The 21,026-nt window shown below is 40.1% G+C and overlaps 1 protein-coding gene across 1 annotated transcript in view; it reads right to left on the minus strand.

The window, feature by feature from the left end:
• The window catches only part of prr5l (proline rich 5 like), a 37,303-nt gene that overhangs the window by 9,411 nt on the left and 6,866 nt on the right, over positions 1–21,026 (minus strand). Inside the window, exons 2-4 of the mRNA XM_033636025.2 lie at positions 11,545–11,675; positions 6,604–6,684; positions 5,537–5,585 (exon numbers count right to left, since the gene is read on the minus strand). Coding sequence (XP_033491916.1) covers positions 5,537–5,585; positions 6,604–6,684; positions 11,545–11,666 — 252 coding nt within the window. The 5' untranslated portion in view covers positions 11,667–11,675. The remainder of the gene's footprint in view (positions 1–5,536; positions 5,586–6,603; positions 6,685–11,544; positions 11,676–21,026) is intronic.

Genomic DNA, 21,026 nt, shown 5'->3' on the forward strand with positions numbered 1-21,026 from the left:
CAATCACCTTAAATTTTTGCAGAGCGCTTATTTTGCTCTTTAACATTAGATCTTTAGACCTCCTTAACCAAACGTAACAAGTACAGCTGGTGTGGCTGTGGCACAGCTCAGGCTTGGCAGCTCCCATCTCCGCTTCATTTCCCTCTTTCCTTATGGAGGAAGAATGACTGACTCTACCTCTATCATCCTCTGGGCCTCAACATTCAGATCATAGTCTTCCTGGTTGTGTGGGTCTATAAATGCTGCCCTGCACATAATGTCCCAGCATGCCTCTGCCAGATCTCTGCTGCTGCTGTACGAAGCTGACACTTTGGCGGCTGAGGCTACCATGTAAGGTGCCATCTGCTACTGCGTTTTTTTCTTCAGCACGCTCACACACCGATGGAACAGCCATCGGGAGCAATTTGGGGTTCAGTATCTTGCTCAAGGATACTTCAGCATGCAGACTGGAGGAGCTTGGGAGCCAATCTTTCAATTGGTAGACTTGCTTTAAGTCCTGAGCCGCAGCTGCCCCAGCCTTGGGCACAAGGTGGGAATATTGGGAGTTATTTGGAGTTCAGGATCTTGTCCAAGGATATTTCGGCCTGTAGACTGCAGGGGCCAGGGGTCAAACCACTGAAGGGCACTGGTGGGATTGAACGGGCCACAACCATCTCAAATATTTATCTATCTATCTTTTTTTTCCATGAATGTGGGCACAGTGAGGGTAGTGATACGGTGGGCAAGTGATGCATTCTTTTCATCCGAATTCTTGCATGTCTATAAATATATACAATGTTGTGTCAATCATATTTGCACACTGAGTCCAAAACATTCATCCATCAATAAAATTTTCGGAACAGGTTCGATTTTCTGCGTTTTTCATATCAGTCAGAAGCCTTTAGAGACGTTTAACCAAAACTCAGTGACGAAAATGCGGCGGCGGGACACAGCAGTGACAAGACAGAGCGACAGGGCGCACAGAATCATTTCATTACTCAGATAGCTCATGTCTATTTTTTATTTACCTATTTATTTTTGACTGCTGTTGACTATCCTGAAAGTGCAATATAAATCCAAATTATCATAATAATATTATCATTATCATTATTATTAATATTATTATCATTAAGTCTGCTTATGAGTCAAAACATCAGCACTTAATTGATGTTTGATCAGCAGATCTGCTGTCCTGCACACTTGCAAAGTTAAATGAACTTATCAGATTTATTTGCTATTTCCTTTTATCTATTTTACCTTCATAAAATCTATTTTAGCTGATTTTATTGGTCTTATTTTTATTACATTTTCATAACTTAAATTTCTCATCGCATTAGTGTCACATTTTTCATCCTATTATGTCATCTGTAAAGAGACCAACCTGTATGAAAGGTGCCAGATAAACAGATTAACCCTTGACATTTACAGGAGTTACCGTAAACCACTAGGTTTATTTTTAAAATCTGCAGAGTCACTGTTGTACAGTCACTGTCCCATCTAGAATAAACAGGAAACTGTAACATGTGGCAGTGAGGGAAGTGAAGGTCACAGTCTCTGTGACATTTCATCACATTTTATCTGGATGTCAAAGTTTAAAGAAGCTTTTCTCTACAGATCAGTGAGGACGGGGTGGACACTGAGCTGTGGACAGGAAGGACATGTTTGTGTTTCTGAGACGAGGACATCAGTGTTCAGATCACATAAAGACAGGTCTAACAGGAGGACTTCCCCTGCTGTCATCTCTGAACAGGAAGAGGAAGCCAGTCATCCTCATCACCATCTGCTGATCCACAGCTCGCTCTCTGAGGCCTGGACGATTAATAAAAAGGATCAGGAGACACTTGACCGTTCAGCGCTGCAGCTTCAGGAGACAGAAATCAGCTTAGTGTGAATGACACAGAGCTGCTGCTTCACTTAGACGCACAGAGCTTCACACACACACACACACACACACACACACACACACACACGCTATTAAGTGAGCTTATCTGTTTGGTGTTTGGTGTTAAATGTTCTCAGAAAGAACTTCCCTCTTTGAGATCAAGAAAAAGGAACATCATTAATGTGGGTTAGACTGGTTTTATAAAAACATCCGGACTGCTGTGTTCTGTGAACGTGAGTCAGGACAATTCAAGTTACAGCCTTTTGAAACATATTAATTCTTAATATTTGAAACAGTTTCAATACCATCTTTGGTAGTTTCAATACACTGGTACCAACTGAGCTCTCTTGCACTCCCCTAGTGTTTCAGTCCAGATGAAGCAGCATTTTGAAAATATATAATTTCTGTAACAGACGTATTTCTGAGAGAAACAGACAGGCAGGTGGGATATAACATCGGGAGGGATTTGATTTGATTGTTGAGAAGTGGGCGTGTCCTAACAGCAAGGCCTTGACACTGTAACCCACACAGGATAGTATCCGACAGGGAGCGAGACAAAGCACATCTTAAGCTCCATGATGTTGCTGAAGCAGTCCACTCTTGTAGGCCTTAACTTGGAGCTGTCACTAGGTGTGTTTCAAACCACCTGTTTTTATGCACATTTTTAATTTTCACTAAAAAAATGAATAAATAAAATAAACAAATACAAACGCCACAAATTCCACACATATCACACAGAGGAGAGGAGAAACAGAAATGAGGAAAGTAAACAAAAAGCTTACGTGAAGAGGGAGTGAGAGCAATCAAACTTGTTTGTGAATACAAAGAATACAAAGACATACACTTTTTGGCTTTCTTTGGGGCATTTATTGATAAATAGGTGCACAACATGATCGGGGATTTGATCGAAAAGGTGACTTTAACATTTCCTGCAGTCATTCTGTTGCACTCTGCTACTAACCAGGAAAAGAAAAGTCATTGTTTTCATGAAATAGCCACCTGATATTTATCTCTTCATGAAATCTCTATGCCCTGAATGTCAATTTTTCCTGTGGTATCGAATATGGTTTAGAATATTGATATCTTTAAAGGTATTAGAAACATTTCACTACATAACTGTCATGAGAACACTAATTTGTAGTATTTAAATCCCTGATTATCTTTGTAGATATTAAAAAAAATAGTGTGAAAGGTTTGACCATAAAGCAGCTCACTGGCTGTTTAAACAAGTGGCTGTCATGAAACTGTTTCTACAAATAACTGCACAGAATATTCAGATTTCATAGAAAATGAGACAAAGTTGTAAAAGAAAAGTAAACAAGAAGAAAGAGGAAATATTAAGAAATACTAGTTTAGTGGTCAGAGCACTTGTCTTCCATGTGGAAGGTCCAGGGTTCAAATACTTTACTTTATTTGAAGAGGACCATGCATATTAATGAACAATCGGTACAAATACATGACGTCATGTAAATATGCTGGATTTAGCTAGGGTTAGGGGGTTAGGGGGTTAGGTCAGCAAAGGAGATTAGATTCCTTAAGGAAGCTTCAGGATAAGAGGGTAACTCTGGAATCTGAGCCAAGTCCTCGACAAGGGCGTCTCAAGCCCGTTGTAGACGGGAGGTTCCGGACGTAAAAGCGGATTCATATTATTCCAGATTATTTTCAGAGAATAAGACTAAAACAAGTCTTGATATATTTTAGTTTAGTGGCCCCAGATAACATAAGTCTGATTTGACACTTCCATATTTCTACTTAAGTTAAAGAACATCTGAGTTTTGGGAATTAGGTGAAAAGTATAAAAGTGACAATGAGATCAACATCTTTCTAAAAACATGGACAAAACACTGGTCCAACTGTCCAGCTGAGAAGTGGTCTGAATGCTGACTCCCAGTAAAAGTCTGGGGTCATCACCAGTTTCATGTTGTGTCACATGACAACACACAGATGTGCTATGTAACTAAGCATGTACAGTATGCAGTGTTAAAATCAATTAACTGAACTGCAGGAGTCCATGTTTGTGCAGAGAGTTTTCAGATAAACATCTTCACAGTTTGAGTTCATCATCACACCATCAGCTCAGACTCTTAAGACTCACAGGGATGTTTCACACCTGTAGCTTTTATCACCTTGATTTAGTATTGCCTGCGTTAGTGTTAGTCAGGACCAGAGTTGTAACCGCACAGAGGCAAGAAATACAGTCTGGCACATAACCCCCTCTACAGTTGTTTTAACTCTTTAGTCTTCAATCAGCTTTAGAGGAGCTGGGAGGTGGATTTTGCTTCCTATGAACGGAGCCAGGCCAATTGTTTTCCCTGTTTCCAGTCTTTATTCTAAGCTAAGCTAACCAGCTGCTGGCTGCAACTCACCATGAAGACGTGAAAGTGGTATTAATGTTGTCTTTATTATGGCAATGTTAAAGAAAAACACAGACCTAGCCAGAAATCTTGGTGTAGTCATGGACACAGACATCAACTTCAACAGCCACATTAAGACCATTACAAAGTCAGCCTACTGTCACCTTAAGAACATATCAAGAATATAAGGACTACTGTAACAGGGTCTTTACAGGTCCTGCTAATCAACCAGAATCAATCAGATAGCTGCAGCTGATTCAGAACACTGCTGCTTACTAAGACCAAGACAGTTCTGAGGTCTTTACACTGACTTCCTGTCTGTCAGAGAATCAATTCTAAAACACTGTTGGTGTATAAAGCACCGAATCGTCTGGTTCACGTCTGCCTTGTGTCCCCAGAGTCAAGACGAAACATGGAGAAGCAGCATTTAGTTTTTATGTTCCACATATCTGGAGTAAACACCCAGAAAACTGCAGCTCTTCTAAATCGAGGTTGAAGATTTTTCTGTTTGCCGCTGCCTTTTATTAAATCACATATCTATTCATTCCTTAGACTGCACTGTGACTTTATTCTTGTTTTTTATGCCTGTCTTTTACGCCTTGTCTTGATGATGTCTTATGTAAGCAGTGGTTCCCCACTGGTGGGTAGCGGTCCAAAAGTAGGTAACAGGCCAATTCTGAATGGACTGAAAGTGACTCACAAACTTGTTATGTTTTAAGTACAGTAAATTTCCAGCACAGAGCTTTCGTTATGAAGTGATGTTTTCTGCTTTAGAGTGACTAACCAACGGCTACTTGACAGAGACAGCAAACTAGCTCAACGACATGGCCAAACGCAAGTATGGCACTGAATGTGTTTAACCGTGGGACCTCGAACTAATGACTAAGGAGAAGTCTGGACCCCGTGGCTGGACCAGTTGGGAACCACTGATACAGAGCACTCTGAATTGCTTTGTTTCTGAAATGTGCTATATAAATAAACTTGACTTGACTTAACAATTTATTTCTCTTGATCGCTGGGATTTAATAAAAGCTGTCGTATATTTGAAAATGTTTAAACAATGTTCCACCTAAAAATCTATGCTGCAAAATAATGACCAGAAACAGATTCTTGGCAAAAACATTTCTGTTGTTTAACACATAAACATCAGATCACTGATAATATATCCATTATCAGCAGACTCTCAATATTAAACTGCAACAAACACAGATACAGGAAGTGTAGCAACCACATCGACATCAGCTGTTTCCTCTGATTGTTGAAAACAAACATGAACTCTGTCAAACTGTAAATAAAAAGAGGAAATGAAGAGTGAAAGTACCTGGAAGTAGTCGGTGATGAAGGAGCCCATCTCAGTTTTAAGGAGCCACCTGCGAAAACACAAGAGGATTTCAGGAAAAACGACTAACGGACACCACGTTTCACGTCTGTGGTTTTATAATGAAGCAGCTGATTATTAAGATTTGATTAATCTAATAATGTTCATATGACTATTAATGTCTATTGTTAAAGTGTGACGTTGTATGTGAATGTACAGCATGAGAGGATTTTTCATCTTGTCTATCATTTTTTAAAACTTGGGTGAAGAAGTAGATTTATTATTAACTAGACTCTTTAATTCTGCACACAAATATTAATTTAAATCATGTTTAACAGCCTAAAGTATTATAATGTATGTAACATTATAATTTAATTTGTTCATTTTTTTTTACATCAGAATTATATTTAAACTGATTATTTGTGTGTGTTCCTGTTTCTTGTGCGGCGCTGATGTGTGAATTTCACCTCATACTGACAGTGATGTAATGTAATTAAATTAACATTACATTAACTATTTATCAAAAAGCTCTTCATCAGTACAATTCTGATGTACCTTTACCTTTTCCTTTGCTTAAATATTTCAATGTTATGCTACCTGATACTTTTTTTTTTCACTACACTTAAGAGGGAAATAATGTACTTTAAGCTGCAGCATTTATAGGACAGATGTTGTAGAAGATTTAGATGGTCGATATAATCAAAAATACTTTATGATGTAATATTATACATTTAGCTACACACCACAGCAGTTTTATTTGGTTTTCTCTCTTTACAAAGAACACAAAGATGACGGACAAGAAGACAAAAAACAAGTGGACAAAGAAGAAGAGCAAGAAGACGTAGGAAAAGAAGACAAAAATAAGAAAAACAAGAAGATAAAGAACAATAAGACAAAGGAAAAGAAGAACAAGAAGACGAATAACAACATGATAAAGGACAAGAAGAACAAGACGAAGAATACGATGACAAAGGACAAGAAGACAAAGAACAAGAAGACTAAGGACAGGAAGAAAAATAAGATGTAGGACGAGAAGAAGGACGAGACGCAGCAGTAGTAGTGATGGTCACCTGATGCTCTCATTAAGCGTGAACAGCTCGTTGGTCTGCAGCGCTCCACCCTGGAACACCTTGATCACAGCTGATTGGACACTGAGGACACAAAGACAAACAAAGGTCAGAGGTCAACAAACTGTGTTTTATACACATCCTGAACAAAGACTGTATATGAAGATCTTTGATAAAGATCATCCATAATTACAAATCCTTCGTTTGCTCCTCTTTAATCTGGTTGTTGATGTGTAAACACGACTGTGTTGGAAGAATGAGAGATTTTAAGCCTGCTGCAACACTCAGTGCACTCTGTCCAGTCAGGATGGATGGGTGGATGGACAGATGGACAGACAGATAGGTTATAGAAATGGAAGTACTGGACTTATATCAGCTGTTCATAACTAAACATCAGATTTGATAAACTTTGTGATTAGAAATCTTGATTTGTAAAGTGACTAAAGTTGTCACGTAAATGCAGAAAAGAAGAAGTAGAAAATGTAAGTATTTAAGTAAATGTGCTTTGTTACATTCCACCTCTGCTTAAAGAGAAAAGTTATTAAGATAAACTCATCACTGGAGTTATCTGAGCTGGATTTATGATTTCAAGATAAAACGCATGACTTCATGCTGATGAGACAACAGAACTTGTTCTTCAGCTTCTGTGAAGTGTGTCGTCGGGCCAGTGTGTGTGTGTGTGTGTGTGTGTGTGTGTGTGTGTGTGTGTGTTGGTCCCTGTGTGTGACTCAGCTGGTTGACAGGACGTGGCCCGGCTGCCACCTTCACTTCCTACTAAACATCCTGCTATGTGTTGCAGGAGAAGCAGGAAATAGGCCGGAGAGTTTCTACTGAATGAACACACACACACACTGATACACTGATAAACGAGGGTCGGGGAATATATGAAACTTTTCATGATGTCATGTTTTTTCTTCATTTTGCTGCAGAGTGAGCGCTCTTCACTTTTAGGTTGCTCGTGTTGGTACAGGCAGCTGCAGACACAGAGGCAGCTGTCCAGAGCAAGAGAAGCTTTGTCCACTCAAGCTCCAAGATAACGTTATCCTATGCCATCTGCTTAGAAGTGGTGAATTTACAGCTCAAAGAAAATTAATATTAACAGTCTCTGGCTTTTGTTCAGTATTTAGTATTAAAACTGTGTCATCGGATCAGAAACTCTTCTGACCTTCAACAGTACCTGTTCCTCCCTCTGAGCTCTGGAAAACACGAGCCAGCACTTTTTATTCTTTTCTAAGCTCATGTTTGGACCCATAACATAACACACATACATACATACATACACACACACACACACACACACACACACACACACACACACACACACTTCAATCTATGCATCCAGTTAAGCTTGTGTCTTAAACACATTAAGATAATATCTGTACTTGGTGTTGTGGGATTATGGAGTCAGATCTGATAACAACTGATGTTCGTTCTGTTTGACACTGAAGCTTCACACTACAAACACTGCAAACACTGATACAGGATCACCTTCTGTTTTAAAATTTCTACTCAAATACTGAAAACATTTTGAAGCATGTAATATTTTAATTTGGAATTTGGACATGACTGATATGTTCCATAACTAGGAGCAGGATGGAGCCTTGCATACCTCGCTTTATGTGACTGTATGGTGGGATGAAATTGAACACTGGTGACTGTCAGCTGTAGGAGAAACGTGTTTAATTATATTTTATTCTTTTCACTTATTTATCATTTTTAATTTAATTATAAATATATATATATATATATATATATATATATTTTTTTTTTTTTTATTTTTTTTTTTATTTGTCTTGTGTATGGTTTGTATTTTAATATTAGTTATGTATCATTTATATTTCTTGAAAATCCAGGACCTAGTCCACATGGAAACAACTGTTTTTTTTACAAGTTTTTTTCTTCCATAGCAAAAACACAATTGAGGTGTTCTCAGGAGCATGTCAAACCATCTGGTGGCGATACAACCAAAAAGCTATGCAAAGAAGAGGAAGATGATGTTGACCAATAAGAAGTCTGATAAAAGCTATCACCTGATGGTTACCTGAAGCAGAGCCCTTGGCTCTAGGTAACTGTACATGTTTGTGTAAAAATGTTAGCAGGTTAGAACCAGCACTATTTTGGTCACATCCATCACTGCACGAAATGTCTCTTCATTTGTGATGCTTCACAAAGGAGATAACGGCGCACACTCTGATGTCACAAGCCAAAATCTCTGTTTTCCCTGTCTACACATCAACGCTGAAAACTGACATGCTCACCCTGTAAGGAGTTTTACAAAGGTCTGTTCTCAGTGACCTAAAATGCAGTTTGTGCACAGACAAAAGGCCAAAAGATAAGGCTCCAAAAAACTGTGTACATGTGAACTAAGTCTAAAAAAAAATAAAGTGTAAAAAAAAGGCCATGTAACATTTTACTCTTTTGGTTGGTAGGTAGATCATGCAAAGAGAGCTTAACACTAAAGGAGGCTCAACACAGAAACTTCAAAATAAAAGTACACAACAAAATAAAAAGAAAAATAAATAAACAGCAAGAACATCTGTGGAAGCTGTGGAAGTCACTTTAAGAGTTGTAAAACCTACAACTACCAGAATGCACTGCGCCATATTGGACCAATAAACACTCCCACTGGTGGGTGACATTATGCACACTCCTCTGTTGACACAATGGCGGCCGGCTGGTAACAAACCATCGCATAATACAGCTAAACAATGAGCTAAAACATGTTTCTGAAAACATCTGAGGTGGAAATAGGCAACTCAGTATCAGAATCTTGGTTTTGATTTGATCAGCGCTGTTTAGTTTTATAGTTTGATCTCAGTTTTTTCAGCCTCACTATGCAGGAAACAGTATGCAGCCCGCTTCCTTCTCACAAACTCTCGCTATTACACCCCGAACATGGCACTGAAATATGTTTCTGATAACATTTGAGGCAAGAAATTGGAAGTGCAGTGACATAATCTTAATTATAATCAGTACTGACTAGTTTCACCGGTCGATCCAGTTGGTTAACATTTGAGAAGGATAGAGGAGCTGGTCTGTCTGTTGAGCCCCTTCAATAGTCTCTGTGTCTGCTGTAGCAGCATGGGTGGCTCCACAAGTTGACGCATTTTATTTAAACGTACCCTTTTAAATAACTGTGAAAACAACAATAAAAACTTTTCAATGCTAGAATCTTCATTCACTCCCTTTAAGGCTCTGACAAACCAAGCCAACGGTCGGCCATCATTCAATGTTGAGCCGCCAATAAGCATCCCTGGCCCTCGTTGCTGCAGTATGTCCTGCACAGTTGGCCTTCGCCTGTGCTAGTCGGCTTTATGTCTGCTGATCTGGAGCCCATCAGTGAATGATATCATTCTGATTGGCAGTTTGGCTCAGTGCACGAAAAGAGAAACGGAAGTGAGGAAAGTAAACAAAGAGCTAAAATCCAGAAGTAGCGAGACTGACACAAACTTATATAAGATAAGATTTAATTTTCTTTGACCATTGAGCTCTTTGGCAGAAATGGTTTGTGATGGTTTGTGTTACTGGTCATCTGCGCACAATCAATATGCTTTGTTCTTTCAGCATTTGATTGTGTTGTCAATGTGCTAACTGGCTAACTTGCGTCAAGATTGTCTTCCCATTTCCCTTTTTGAATGACAAATACAGACTATCGCCGTCTGCTGGTGTGGAGAGTTATTTCCTCTCATGTAAGTGCAGAATGTACGTGCTGGTTGGCCGTCGGTTGAAGACTTTGCAGTGTGTTCATGTGCAACTTTTTGGCTGAAAGACAAGAGACGTGAGGCAACAGAGCAGGGGGCTTTTGTCAGCGCTAGTTCTCTGGAGTTGGTTTGGTGTGTCTGGGCTCTTAAATGTAAACATCTGAGATCCAGGAAGTCTCCTTTTGTTTCTTAGGAAAGTTAACATCACCTCCTCTCCAGGTTTCAGTTTGACCTGATCTATAGAGTGTGCCATCGCGCTGGTTCCCGGAAGAGAAAGTGAATGTGATTTTTGCATTGCGTTTTGGATTATGTCAGAAAATAAGCTCTCTGGCTAACACAAGTTTATGATACTTACAAGTTTTGTTCAGCGAGATAATCTTCACATATGAACACCTTTCATACCGCATTTGAAGCTTAAATGCGATCGCCAGAAGTAAAAAGCTAACGTTAGGCTTTAACGGACTACATGACTACTCCACGGTCGCATGACTCTTGACGTCACCGCCACTAAGCTTTCAACTGATTTCGGCCGCTTTATTTTAAAAACATTGTATAATGGGGAAATCGGACTGTTTAAGCTAAATAAGAAGCTGTAATTGCGGACTGCCAGCATCCTGGCCTGTTCGGGGGTGATGACGTTTACTGTCCCCGACAGGGTTTGTAGTCGTATTGAGCAACTTGTTAGCATCCACCTTTTTTACGACACGTAAAAGCTTCAAAATTCACAAGTAGGGTATTTACTGACGTGTTTTATGTCGTAGAACAAAACCTGAAACTTGCTTCAGCTTTTGTTAACCACAGACCTTATTTGAGGCATTTTACCAAAATCCCATTCAAAAAACGTATTGACTTTTAGACGAGAGAACCCGAAGTGCTAAAAGCGCTAACGGAGTTCCGGGTTTACTGGCACACTCTATATTAATAAAGTAAAAATCAATCAGTTAATGTTTGTGATGATCTTCTGACACATTTCATTCACCGCTTTCTGCATTTCAGTCCAACTTTTTCAGTGTCTGGAAACATTTATGTTCAAATATTTGCTGTGTAACAGGTGAGGGCAGGTCTGTGGGGCTGAGGTGAGTTCAGGGTTGTCGCAAGGTATTCTGGGAAATGTAGGGCAGCACTAATTAAACAAGAAGATGAGACACGCTGAGGAAAAGTGGACTCATCAATAAATTAAATTATACTATATGTAATATGTACTGTACATGTGGGAGCGTTGTTCTGTCAGTGTGCAGCTGACCTGTTCCACACACTGGTGTTAGAGATCTGCAGTGCAGGTGAGCTGGCGTGGAACCGGGCGAGGTCCGACAGAACTGGAGAGCTCATAAAGCGAGGTCTCGGACGCCGGAAAGATCCCATCATGCACCCTGGCTGTTGAGGAGAGAGGAAACAAATGGTTAGTTAAAAAGCATCATTGGCATAATAATAAATAAAGTATTTCTCCGCTGATCAGAAAACTCATTTTGTATCACTGACAACAGTTAAAGATCCAACTGTAACTTGAATGGATAGCATAATGGTGACTTGGAATGTTTTACATCACGTTTTAATTTATGTTTGACATGACTGACATCATATTTTTTATCGTTTTACTATGCCATCAGGTAATTTGATTACAGTTCAACAAACACAGTGACTTCCTGCTCTGAACCTGAGGGGCATCTGTTTTTTTTTTCTACTGCTGCACGATATGAGGAAATAACTAATACACAATAAGGCTGTTAAATAAACAGATATTTAAGTGTACTCAGTTTTCTGCTGCTTTCGGAATACTGATAAAATCCAACACATTGTTTCTTCAATTAAAAAAAATGAAAGGCAACTATTTCCAGCATTCTTTTATTGAACCAACTGAACTTTGAACAGAAAGGCACCAATAAAAAAGAATGATATTTACATTTTAAGTGCAGTTCTCTACTGACACTCTCTTCCACCGAACTCAAAAAATACCTGAGTGCAATATCACAGTCTTTCTGGATGTGCTTATCATGCAGGATGACATCACACAAAAAAAACGATGTGCAGCCCCACTTTTTTCCTGCAGTGCACCAGTTAATACGATAACATTGTTTAATTTAACACATTTTTAAGAGGATGAGGATAAATAAAAACATTGATATGATTAAGCGCAAAAGGAAAAGTCAGGGCCCAGTTGTTCGAAAAAGTTTTGCTATCCAAGATCAGCTAATCCATCTTACTTTTGTGCTGGTTTTTCAAAGCAACATTGGACTGGATCACCCTGATCTAGATAAAAACTTTTCATGATTACCAATTCCAGACAACTGCATATCAAGATGTAAGTAGTCTGCCAACAAACAAACTGAAATTTCTATTTATCGCCAAGGAGAGATCATCACTTTAAATAATTTTTTTTTAAACTCTGACAACTATTTGGGGAATTATTTTCTTTTTAACTTTAATATACTAAAAGGCTTCATAGGTAGCCTATTGTCTACTTTATCTACTGTATTACAGAACAAACCAAGTGCAAAATGTAAATAAAATGCATACACATTTTACATATTACATTTTGTTCCCGAAATCCACCCTGAATCCACCCTCCTGCTGGGATCAGGATAGGATCAGGTTTAAAGATCCAACACTTACTGAAGGTTTGATCCAGATCAAACCCAAAACTGGATTACATGATCTAATCTGATTTCAGAATCCTTTTTGTCTCTTGAACACCCATTTTCATGACTTCTGATCAGATTACTTCTGAACAACTGGGACCAGGGGATCACTAAGGTAATTTGGATTCATCCTCTGGGGAACACGAATGTCTGCTTGAATTAATTTAAAATCAAATTGCTCATCAAATAGGTGCCATGGGAAAACGAAGACAAAACACAAATGTGAACGTCATGGTGGCACTAGAAAGAGAAGAGTGGATTTAGTAGGATTCATCCTCTGGGGAACATGAACATCTGAACAAAACTTTATGACATGCATCCAATTGTTTAAGTGATATTTACAGCTAAAAATTGGATCTGTGGTGCTAAGCTGCTTAGTGACCTTAATATTAATCATGACATCCCCACTGATAACGTTCTGTAAACAGTAGTGCTGAGCACGCGCTGCGCTCTCCAGCTGTGTCAGCAGTTCAGGAAAATGGATCCTGACTGCCTGTTAGAGGTGTACACTGCACAGAGCAAGAAAAATAAAATTAGAGGGGTATGTATTCACACACGGGTGATGATTCAAAGTGTTGCTCAGAAGTATTTTGGGACACTAGTTGCTCTTATGTTCCAGTATTTAAAGACCAGACTGCACCATTGCACTTGCCCACAAGAGCAAACACTGACATGCGATGTGTCAAAGTACACAAACAGCTTTTATTACGCTGTGGCAGAGACATGAGCACGGATCTGATGCCAGAGAGGGTCAATAACTTTGTAGTTTTTTAATATTATAATGGAGAACAAAGTTACAGCAACATTGTATGAAAAACAGAGACAAACCTATCTAACAAAATTAACTCTTGGTGTCATTCTGCTCCAGTTTGTGTCAGTCCAAGGTGAGAAAGAATCAAAAACACATTGAATAAAAAATAAAGTCATCATTCAGCTTTACAGAAGAAGAAAAATGCAGGGGTTGAAGTTTTACAGAAAATGTTGGTAGATGGAGACTTTGTTGTGCCTGTATGGTTTAGTAGATGGATTTTGATTTGCTGTCAGTGTTTCTATCATTCATCAAATCGCCTTGAAAGTGATCCCAACAACATCCTTTGCCACTGTTGTTGTTGCATAGTTGTGGTGAGGACTCTGTCATCCACTTAAATTAGAATGATTTTTAAAACTTCATATCTATTGTTCTTGGTGTGGACGACCGTTTAGTCTGATGTGTCAGCAGACAGACAGACAGGCAGGTAAAGAGACTCTGTGCAGGTTTTACTTCCTGTTGTCAGCAGAGCCGCTTCAGCTTTAGTCGCGTGTGATTCATTTACAAACACAGAAACAAACCACAGCTTCCTGTGGAGCGGCGCTGACCCGAGATCAGCCTGTTTATTTACAGAGCATAAGTCTCACTCTGCCTCGCTCTCCAAAACCACAGAGGCAGACAGCCGGGCGCTGCTCTGAGGTCTGTGAGCAGTGACAGCTCGCACACTCTGGTGTCAGCACGTTTCAAGGATGTATTTCTGTACATGTGAAGTTTCTCTGAACTGTAGTCGGTTTATTGTCTGTAATATATTTAGTCTCTTTTTTCCCTCTGAAGCCACGGATTTAATTTTGGCAGTGTGGGAAACTTTCAGTCCCTTTCTCTTACATGTTCTGTTTTTGTGATTGACTGAAGTGAACGTGTAGTAAAACAGCAAATATTCCGTTTCAGTAAATAGCTGGAGTTAGTCATGAGTACAGAGTGATGGAGTACAGGTTTGCTGCAAATGAGTCAACGCTTATTGTATGTTGAAGTTAAAGGAAATTGTATACAAATAAGGTTTTGGTGTCTGTGTCATGCTTTCTCCTGCTACTTTGCATTAACGTTAGATCCACCAGAGATAAGGAAACACAATCATACGCCCACAGGAGGAGGAAATACAGCTTATATTTCACAGGGGATTTTTATCTGGACCAGAAAAAAAGCATTCACTATCACTATGAGTGTCTGCACCCACAACTGAATGTAACAGGTTCACACCTTCACTGGAGGTTCGGCCGCAAAACATGTACATCAGAAGAGTCTTGAGCATTTACAGAAACAAACAGCTTCACAGCTGCAGAAAAGGAGACGCCTCACTGTTTCTGCACTGAGCAGAGAGAAAGGAGCTGGATATTTCCCGGAGACATCTAAGACATGTCAAAAAAAAAAAGTTAACTTAAGGTTCCACTTACTAACTTTTTCTATAGTGGATGAGTTTGCTCAGATGTAATGAAGGAAAGGTTGAAAGCTCTGGAAAGAGTAGACAGTAAGTGGACCTGCAGTTAAGATTTTCTTGTGAAACTACTGTTATGCAGGTTGACAATAAACTTTAATGCTCAAAATAAAAGTTGGATTGAGATTCATGTTCACTAATCTGACTGCTCTACTGTTTCTGTACTGTGTTTGCTTCCTCCAGACCAGGCTTTCACATCACGGAGCCAGGCCCAGATCTGAGTACACCTGACCCCAAAGTCCAGGTTGTTTGATCAGTGTGAACACTGTGCCCGAGTCCACTTGAAAAGGTGGTCTTGAGTACAGTTCATGTGTACCCGGCTTGCATCAGGTGTGAAAAACAACTGTACGAAAATAACAAAGTTGTTACTTCACACAAGCAACAGTCAGCGAGTAGAGTCTACCACGAATCTGCATATGCACGCACCATGCGCCTATCTCATCCTCTGAACCAATGGCCACTGGTGATAAAGCAGGAAGACAGGCGAGAGGGTCGCTCTTGACGTTGTCTCCAAAATATAAACCATAGAAGGCATAATGTGAAGCTTGGCTCTAGTGTTAAGGGTCTTTGGATCTTGTGATTGGTGCTCTTTTTACACTGCAGCGACAACAACAAAAACATGTCACATAGATGATGACGCAAGGGTACACAGGCACAGAGAATTTTTTTTTTTTTTTTTTTTTTTAAATTTTATATACTTTATTAATACCCGAGGGGAAATTCAATTTTTCACTCTGTTGTCAATTACACACAGGTCCGAACACACATATGCACAAACTGGACCTATACATGCACTATGTGGAGAGATGTCAGGTGAACTGGCACCTCTCCAGCTACCAGTCCATGCTCCATATTTTGGTCCGGACGGGGACTTGAACAGGCGACCCTCCGGTTCCCAACCCAGGTCCCTATGGACTGAGCTACTGCCGCCCCAAAAATATTACTAATGCGACACCTGAGCGACGGGGGATGAGGGGCGCAACCATACCCAGGCATACTGTTCCCTCCGCTGTCTTGTGACTTGAATGGTAAATGCGTACTCCACTGTGGGCGCTAGTCTGTGCAATGAGTGACAGATGAGAGTGAACTGTCAGTCAGTGATGATTAAAAAAACATGCCCACCAGGCGCTGCCCAGCCAATACCTGCAACGGTTGTTTAGCTTGACAGCCAATCAATAGCATTATGTTGGGTATTCGCTGCTGTCGTATTTTTTGTCAGCCGTTTGCCAAAGCATCGTAGCTATGGCTAAATGTGTGGGCTGTGGCGTTTCGTCCTCTGGAAATCTTAAGAAAAAACGTGTGTCGTTTAAGGTGGAGTGGCTGTCGGAGTATATACAAACAGACGAGCGAATGCCACCAGTGAAACTCTGCGATATTTTTTCTTTTTCAAGCGCAAACACTTACAACATAAACATATTCTGATATTCTTCTGCACTACCTGGCCAGGCCAGCAATATGTTTTGCCAGTAAAAACTTCATCCAGTACAGCACTGTCTGTAGTAGTAGCTCTGCTACCATTTTTGTTTACATGCACTCATTGCACTGCCTGGCCACTAATATTTTTTGCCAGGAAAATGTTTTTATCCAGTACAGTGGCACTGCCTGTAGTAGTACAACTACAATTTAAGTTTACATTTAGTTTTTGATCTAGCACATCATATTTGTTGCAGTTTAGAGGCCTAAAGTAGTTGGCAATTACTATTTAAGAGTGTAACTTATTTTGTATTCCAAAGAGTTGTTTGCACTTTGTATTGCCATCACTCTTAAATGTTTGTGTATTGTCTCCAAGTGACTTTTATGGAGCACATTTTTCTCTTAATTGTTCACATTATGGCAATAAATGCAAAATCTATTTTGCCAAAACAATATTTTGTTATTGTTAATTGTAACTGACCTAGATATTCAGTAGTTAAAATAATCTTATTATTAATCTTTATAGTAATATTCACTTGTAATGATATTTGGGGTTGGAGAGGTGATGCCATGGCACCGCTATGTGGCTGTAGTGTGTATGCGTCAGATGTCGCCCACAGTCACTCAAGTAGGTGATCAGAGGAGTTGAATGTCTCCTCAGGAGTTCTCAAAATTAGAGGGTACATTGCTCAGGCACAGTGTGAATCAATCACACCTAATATAAACACACCCTAAAACATCAAATGAGGAACTCTACAAAAAGACTTAATGACCTCAGAGATAAAACATCTTTGTCTAAGATGGCTTGGACACATTTTACAAATGCTCCCAGAGGGCGTGTCCTAAATGTCTCTCAAACAGACACCACCAGGGAAAAGGAAACAAGGCTGACCAAAGATCACCTGGCAAAGAGCTGCTGGAGGCTGAGCTGCTGGAGAAGAGTGTCTCACGGGGTAAGGGACAGCTAGCTGCTATGTGATATGTGGAGAAACATTAACAATGCCTTTTGCACAAAAGAAGGCCAAGAGTCTAAGTAAATAAAAAAAAAGTCCCTTTTCTTCCTTCTTTTTACTTTACATTCATTAATTGGATTCATGAAGTGTCGGGATGAGCATGAACACTTTGCTGAAGCTGAAACACTCTCCACCAGTGTGATCATCTCACATCCTGGCATTCATTTGTGACACATACAGCACGTTCATGTCTATTCTTGGACATCCATAAGGGAACATCTCCAAGATCATTAAAGCTCAGACATACTATCCACACTGAATGTTCCCGGGGAGCTGCCATCACACGTACGTGTATGCAGTTCTATTTATAGCACAATTGACAGTTCACTTCAGCCCCCAGCAGTAAACTGGAGGGCTGTGGGGTGAGCTCACCCACTTCCCATTGCCTTGATCAGGGGGGAAGTGAGGTCTCAGTCTGGTTGTTTTGGTGCGCACCCCAGTGTAATTGCCCAAACGAACCACACTTAGAGGGCAAACGAACTTGACTTGAATTGAACCGAACCAAACAGGACAGGTGTTAAAGCACCTTAAAACTAACTTCACCGTGGTGAGGTGGTGACTTAACAGCAGTGACGTGGAATTGTAGCCTGCAGCTTGTTATGCTTACAGTCCCTGAGGTCAGAAAAATGGGCTGCACGCAAACATCTACACAGGAGTCTATCAGACCCTTGCTGATGTTTGGATGACAACATTTACCGGCAACATTTGCTGCATGGAATCTCCCCCACTTCAACTGTCGTATTGAATAAAGGCGAAAAAAGACAAAAAAATTATTACAAGTGGCTTAGTTCTGACCTTCAGCCTTCAACAAGTGGAGCATCAAGTGAGTGACATCACTTACCCAACGACAATACACCTCAAACCAGTGAAACAACACACAGAAATGGCCTCATGCATCACCAGAGTTAATAACCTCAGATCAGCAGTGTTTTGTGTTTAGGAGTCTCGACCCTAAGCTCTGATTTCTCCTCCTCAACCTCAGAGACGCTGTCCAGGACGCCCAGGTGGCTGATGGGATCTCACAGCCCAGTGTGTGTCCCACAGGCTCTCGCTGTGCTGTCTCCTCTGATCACAGCCAATGGGAGGCCCCGTGCTGACCATCAACACAAACACACTATTGTTTATTCGGCTGCGTTCCTGCCAGAGACAGAGGAGGTCAATACATACTGATCTCTCTCTCCGCTGGCAACTGAAGGAGACGAGGAACAATGAGGAGAAACTAACTCGACACTTCCTCATCTGTAGAATAAAAAAATAAAATAAAAAAAACTGGAGACAGCTGGATTCTATTTTACAATATTTCCATGTTTAAAATGCATCCTCTAACGAACACAAACCAAAAGAAAAGACAGTGTTTAAATTGTTATCACTTTCTTTAAGGTTCTTCCATGATAAGGTTCCTTTCCAAAGACTACATCAGTGTTGCACTACAGGTGTTCAGTACATGCACTACTAAATCTGCACTGCTGGATCCTCAAACAAATGCTACTGGGTGTTTAGCTCCACTAAGAGCTCTGTCGTGGTCGCAGTGGGATTCACAGTACTTTACATTCTCTTTAAAAGCTTACTGAAAGACAAAAGCCACAAAAACAACGTTAGGCTTTGTTGTAAATTGGGTTGCAAAATTTAAAAAAAATCAAATTGGGATTATCTTGACAGATATTGAGATTTCAATATACACAGAGCTTCCCGTTAAGAGTTGAAGATCAAATCATGGGTTGAGGACCGCTCTGTCGACTGAGGTCCCATTTATACGACAACGATTTCAACTGAAAATGGTTTACACAACAGTGGCTTTTTGGGTGCCTGAAAACGCAACGTTTTGAAACGGGTTCCAGAGTGCAATTTCTTGGAAACGGCACCGTCTCCGTTGTCATGTAAACTTGCAATATGCAGTTCCTCTGAAAACGGAGACTTTTCGCACATACACATTACGGTTCCAGTCACTAGGCACGCGCGAGAAAGTCGACCATCACAACAACAATGGCGGACTCCCGAGCTCTGCTTGTGCTGCTCACCCTGTTGAATTTATCAACGCTTCATCCCCATCATAGTGTAGATTTACTGTAGCAACTCCACCTCGTCGTCCGTCCAGACAAACGTTTGTGCGGTTGCCATTTTGTTTGTTTATACATCGCCGCTCTGTGGAAGGAAGCGTAAGCATCACACCGCCGACTACTGGCCTAGCAAGTGTACTACAGTGTTTTTGGTCATTTTTGCAGATCCGTGTGCACGGCGATTGTTATCAAAACGTTGTCGTCTAAACGTGGAACATTTTTCAAAATGAAAATGAGAAACGATTGTTTTCAGTGGATCGTTTTTGTGTAAACATGGCCTGAGATTGCTTCAAGTCAGGCAGTCATTTTGTTTTGTTTGGTTTTGTTTTGTTTGGTTTTGTTTTGGGGGTTTTTTGCTAGTCAGTGTGCTGTGCAGTGTACTTCTGAGGACATTTTGATCCCCAGGTTTTGCCCCAGAGTGAGCACTCTTGACTTTCATGCTAGCTCTTTGGTATAGACAGCTGTGGACACAATGCAGCAGCACAGAGGAGGAGAAACTTTCCACCATAAGACTCCGGGGTAACTTAATCTTCTCTCTTCTGCTTGTAAGTGGTGAATTTACAGCTCACAGATACTTAATACTAATCAGTTTCTGGCTTCTGTTTGATATCTAGCATCAACAAAAAATGTTGATGTACATTTCTGATCAATCGTTAGCGCCATTAGCTCGTTCACTATATTACGTGAAATCGGTGGAGCAGTTTCTATTTAAGCTGAATGTTGGAAATAATGGTGTTGAACACTCTTGACGAAGGTCCAGGAGGACTGAAACCTTAGTGTTTAAAGAGCAGTGTGCAAGATTTTCTGTTCAAAGTCTGAAGCGACACTTTCCAATGTACCTGGCATCTGAGACAGTTGGATGTGTGAATAGCTTTCTTCAAACCAACTGACTGAAAATAAATGTAAAAAATTATGATTATGTGATATTTGCTGTTGTATGTACCAAACAAGTATGTCACCTTATGTCTTGAATATGATTTGTAGGAACATCTGTAAATTGTAGCATCTACAGATAGTCTGGATGTGAGGTGTTTAGGGGACATCTGTAATTTGTAACTACTGAAAACAACCTGGGTTACACTGATATTACTAAATTGCATTAACAGGTGGTAAAACTTCTTCTCCTTCGATACTTTATGTGAAGTATGAATTGAATTTTCTACATAAAGTTGGAAAAAAAACTTCTGTTATATTTCCAGCAGATTAAACGATTCGCAGCAGGTGGAACCACTTTAAGTTATACAGTACTCTAATTACATGCTTTGGGTCACGTAAACACACATCTTACCGGACCACTTAATTCAGCATTTATGTGAACAGTTCAATTGGAATTTCTTATCACGATGACGTCAATCAGATTGAAGTG

Source organism: Epinephelus lanceolatus, chromosome 5 (genome assembly GCF_041903045.1).
Source record: "Epinephelus lanceolatus isolate andai-2023 chromosome 5, ASM4190304v1, whole genome shotgun sequence".
Taxonomy (NCBI): Eukaryota; Metazoa; Chordata; class Actinopteri; order Perciformes; family Serranidae; genus Epinephelus; species Epinephelus lanceolatus.